Here is a 5,054-nt window from a genome sequence, read left to right as displayed (position 1 = left end):
GGGCGGGAGGCCCGTCCCTCCCCTCAGGAGCTGCTCTCGGGCCTGCCGGGGGCTCAGCGCCTCCCGGGGGCTTTCAGCTTCTTGTTTAACCTGAATATTTTCTTCACCTGCTTTGTTGTTGTGGGTCTTCTCCCGAAAGGTGGGCTTTTCCCAGCCGGCTGCTGTCACAGGGCCTTCTGCCCAGGCCGGTGCTTCTATTGCAATGTTTGTGCGCGCTCGGAAATATTTCTCTCCCGCTCTTGGTGCGTGAGAGATTAAATTACAGTCCTGCAATTAGTCCGATGGAGCGATTCTTGTGGTAAAGTGCCAATAGTTTGAATTCAGGGCCCTAAGGGCACCTGTGTGGATCTACTTGAAAGTCCGGGGAGGGAGGGAGGCAGGCAGGGAGCTGCAGCCTGCCCTGCAGGGCTGTCAGGCATAAGAGTCAAGTCAATAGAAAAATATTCGGCTTCCCAGCCCTCTTGAGTTGACCTGGTGAGTAGGACCTGCTTGTGTGGGTTTCTCAAGTTAATGTTTTCTCAAAACTTCAAGAGCACGGTCATAACGCGGCTGGAAGGCTCATCTCTTCTTTCAGTGATGTTTCTGTCATCCCCTGATTTCAAGAGAGGCATCTTGCAACCTTCATTCTTGCCGATTTAGATTTCCTTTTCAGTGCTCTAAGAATTTGGATGTGATTTGCTTGTTTTGGCAAGTTAGTGCTTCACCAAGAACAACTTGCCTTGCTCTACCCTCTTGTCTCCTGATGCTCTTTCTTCACGACTGCTTCCTGAAGCACTTCAGCAGTTGGGCCTGCTTGTTCTAGGTTCTGTCAGGTTCCTACCACAATCTGCTTCATCAAAGTGTTGGTTACTGCAAGAGTCAAGAACAGGGCTTGTGGATGGTCTAAAAAAAAATATATCTCAATGGAGAGCTGAGTTTGTGCTGTGGTACCAGGGATAACTAGTGAAGACAGGGAGTTAGGGGAGATTGGTTCTGTTTAGGTACATGCTGAACATGACCTGATTACTAGAGGAATTTAATAAAAAGGTAGAAAACAGGGTTTATGTTGGGTGAGTTTATGAACACTGAATAGATTTTTTTGCTGTTGTTGTCAGAAGTGCATAAATATGTGTGTATGTGTATATATAGGGTATATGTATGCTGTAACATATAGTGATTTTTCCATACTTTGATTGCCTTTAAAAAATCAAGTTACTTTTGTGCTTTGTATTATGTAGTGCTCCTGGACATATCATCATTCATGTAAATGGTGTTCCTAAACCTAAAGATGATAAATGCATGTAAAAATCAGGTTTTTATGCTGTAAGTGAAAAAGACCCAGATGATCATTGCAATACTTAGTTGTGCTTGACTAAATTGCTCTTGAACATAACACAGCTGTTGCATTCCTAAAAGAGATTGCAAATTCATCATGTTCACTGAATCTTTGAACTCTCTGGAACAAGAGTAGTTCTGGATGAGTGCTTTAAAGAAGAGAGTGATGCTGGTCCTGAAGAAATACTCAGCATATGGCAGCCCATCTGGGCCAGGGTGATGTTTTCTGAAATTGTTTTAGAGAGGAAAGTACGAAGCTGTAGAGATACAGGATAGGTTCTTTAAACTGTAGTGATTTTTAAAACAGCATTTCTGAACTACATATCTGATAATGTTCTGTTGTTCTCTGATGGGCATATTAAAAAGTGCAAGCAGAAAAAGAATGCTGTTTTGCAATGCTTTCATCTCACCTGTCACTTCTGCTGTTTACACAGAAAGGAGCCTGCCCTGTCAGAAGCAGCATTTTTCACATACCTGCCCTGCAGCCAGTTCTGATTAGAAAACCTCCTCTGTGGAGCTTCTTAAGTCCTGAGCTAGCAAAAAAAAAAAAAAGGGAATGAAAAGATGGCTAAAGAAAGCAAGGCAGAATAAAAGTGCTGCAATCTACTTATAAATGCTTCTTTTCACAAAATACAGATAAAATACAGACAAAATACAGAGATACAGAAAGAGTTTTTAAAAATTCTTGTGGCTGCCTGCAAGCAAAGTGGTGAAACAAACTTGTGTGAAGCTGTGTACTTAGGCTCAGTGCAGCATCCCCCAAGTGTTAGATGTATGGATCCCAGCAGACTTACAGCTCAGTTTTGGACTCCTGTGATGAAGAGAAACCTCATTTTGCAATTGTACAAAGGGTCCAGTTTCCTATTGGGTAGGTTAAGGTCTTGCATGTGGAGGTAAAGACTGAAAGAACCCATGGCTAACATAGGAATCTAGTATTTTGAAAATGCAGGCCCTCTTCTCATAATTCATGAAATTAAGGACCAAAATTGAAATCCATGAAATTAAGGACTAAAGTCTCTGGATATGTGAGAAAGTGCCAAACATTATGCTTTCTTTCCCATGTTCCTATGTCTGCTACTGCAGATCAACTCAAAATGCAGTGTTTAAGGTTAAATAAACTTTTCAATTGGTCTGAACCCCTAAAATCCTCAATAAAATAGATGAAGGAATGTAAAGAAATAGGAGAAAGAAGGATGCCAAGGGTCTAATGAAAAGGAAAAATAAGGGGAGGGATTACACTTGGAAGGCATGGAAATGTTTGTGTAAAAGTTATTGAAGATGCATAAGTGACGCCAGATTAAGAAGTGAGTTCATGAGAGGTCACTGTAGCTTGGATCCAGTGATCTGCTGTTGCAGGTTATCACGGTAGCATCCCTGCCACACAGATGGCAGCTCAGTGGAAGGTCTGCACGTTCAAATATTACAATGTCAGCCAGGTTTAATGAAGATTATGAAGTTGTTATTAGTTATACCTTGCTGACTTCTGGCATTGATGATTGTTCTGTGTTTCCTCAGTTTGAGACTTCTTTAAAATTCTAGCATCACAGAGTGTATTCTACATGATGATTAGTAATGATGAAGGATTTGTCTATAGATCAAAGTGTTATTGGGAATTGAGTTTGGCACATAGTTCTGTAGTTCTGTTTCTTATTTCTGTGTTGCCAGATACTTAATTCACACCCACACAGATGTGTAGTTCATGCCTTGAGGGGCCCAAGCTGATAAAGGTCCAGCAATATCCTTGGCTTATGAGACAACATATGGTGATGTTTAGCTTGTCCTTCCAGTTGGTTGGAGGCATAAACCTTTGTGTCTTTGCAAGGAGAAATATTCTTTCTCCACCACCCATCAGGAATAACAATTGTTAGGTCCCACAAAGAGTTTCTGAATGCTGTTGCTTCTTTAAGGCTGCACACATCTTGTACATGGAAGCAGTTGGATCTCTCAGGCTAACCCCCATGAATGCCTTTACTAGTCTAAAATCAATTATTTGAACAGTCTTCTGCAAATGCAGCCAGCCTGGCCAAGTACTAGCTAAGACTGCCAACCACTTTCACTTCCTGACAGGAATTAAATCTCTAATCCAGTGAAGCTTTGTAGAAGTTTCTAGTTTGAATAATTAAATCAATGGAGCTGCCTGTCTTGCAGGCTTCTGAAGAATTGGGCAGGCTTAAGCAATTTTGTTTTGCAGAATTTTAGTCATGATACACTTTTGAGTAAGAGCTATGTGTTCCAACCATCTGTGGAAATGGGCCAGTGTGAGTGAGGAGCCCCTTAGTTATTTCCAAAGCTTCAGAAATGAACCTGAAATTTTACTTAGGCTGAAGCAGAATGTGAGATTAAATCAGACCCTCAAGTACAGAAATTTTTCCTTTCCCTTGACAGGGGATGAAATATGTATGACCATCTTGTGACATAGCCAAAGAACAATGTGAAATTCCAGCAGCCTTCCTGTTTAAGGGGATTTACTTCAATAACAGTTGTGAGACTTGGGCTTCCTGTTCTGCCCCCTCCCAAACAAATCACCATGTGTCATCTCTCGGTTGCCTCAGCATCCTGTTTTGCATCTTTGTGCTTTACACTGTTATGCTTACACCCATTATGTGCCCCTGGCTTCTCTGTTTTGAGCATGTCCCTGCTTTTAGGCGAGTTAATTCAACAATTCTGATATTTTGATGCTTTAACGTAATGTAACCATGAAGACAAGGAACACGTATCTTGCCCCTGGTTTACTCAATCTCTTCTTAAAACTCCTCGTAGTCCTTTCCTCTGTGAAAACTATTAATACCTGGTCTACCATGATCTCTGCTTTTAATAAATCTCCTACAATTTACTTCCTTGTTCTTAATTTGTACCATTTAGTGTATGCTAGTGTAATGCACTAATAATTCCCATTGCTAGGAACATGTTTACAGTGTCAGTACTTAAGACAAGAAGGTGAATTTCCTGTGTGATTACCTGTGAGCAAACTTTCTAGTTTTCATGGGAGCAGTTGTGCTTGGTAGTGAAAGCAAGCAGAGGGTTAGCAGAAATAACCTACTCCCTCAGGAACACCAGTGTTCCCGCTGGTTTATGATTAATAATGTTAGAATTGGAAGCCTTGATAAAGGTAATGCTCAAGAGGAATGTGGCTTCTACTGTTTACTGGTTAATTTAGCAAATGGTTAACGAATTGGCTCTGGTAATTTTTGGATGGTGGTCAGAACTAGCTTGTTTTCTTGTTGTGTGTGGTTCGTCCACTGCTGCTTCTGAAGCTGATGGCAAAACAATACACAGCTAGATAGAAATGACGTGCAGCTCACACTGTACCTGTGTTTGGATAATCAAGTTTTTAGCAGTTCTCACCTGCCTCCAACAGTATATGGAGGCTGCACAAACTGTTCTTTTTGTGATCAGCAAATTGCTTTTCAGAATACATTTCTTAATTTAAAACTGCCAGGACCTTTTCCCAGTTATGAAGGAAGTTTCAGGGAAAAAAAACACTTTACCTTTTAAAATGTGTGGGTACACCTGCAGTACAAGAGAGAAAAAAACTTGATGAAATGCTGAAAAAAGATCAAATCTAGAATGAGGAGGGAACTTTTAGGGCTTGATTGTTGGTTTTTAAATCAGTTTCTTTAGTTGCTTTTTGAGTTGGACTCAATACTCAATTTGAAACCACAGGTTTAGGGCTTAACTTAAAAGTGGCTTTTGTAGAATTAGGCCTCTCCTGTTCTGCCGTGTGGTTTTTCTTCCTGCTG

The 5,054-nt window shown here is 40.9% G+C and overlaps 1 protein-coding gene across 1 annotated transcript in view; it reads left to right on the top strand.

Moving 5' to 3' along the window:
• The first annotated feature begins 281 nt into the window (after positions 1 to 281).
• The window catches only part of PPM1F (protein phosphatase, Mg2+/Mn2+ dependent, 1F), an 18,936-nt gene continuing 14,163 nt past the window's right edge, over positions 282 to 5,054 (top strand). Inside the window, exon 1 of the mRNA XM_009997706.1 lies at positions 282 to 298. Within this exon, the coding sequence (XP_009996008.1) occupies positions 282 to 298 (17 nt within the window). The remainder of the gene's footprint in view (positions 299 to 5,054) is intronic.

The sequence above is a fragment of the Chaetura pelagica genome, unplaced genomic scaffold (genome assembly GCF_000747805.2).
Source record: "Chaetura pelagica isolate M959 unplaced genomic scaffold, ChaPel_1.0 scaffold45, whole genome shotgun sequence".
In the NCBI taxonomy this organism is placed as follows: domain Eukaryota; kingdom Metazoa; phylum Chordata; class Aves; order Apodiformes; family Apodidae; genus Chaetura; species Chaetura pelagica.
This window is presented reverse-complemented; position numbering and strand designations above follow the sequence as displayed.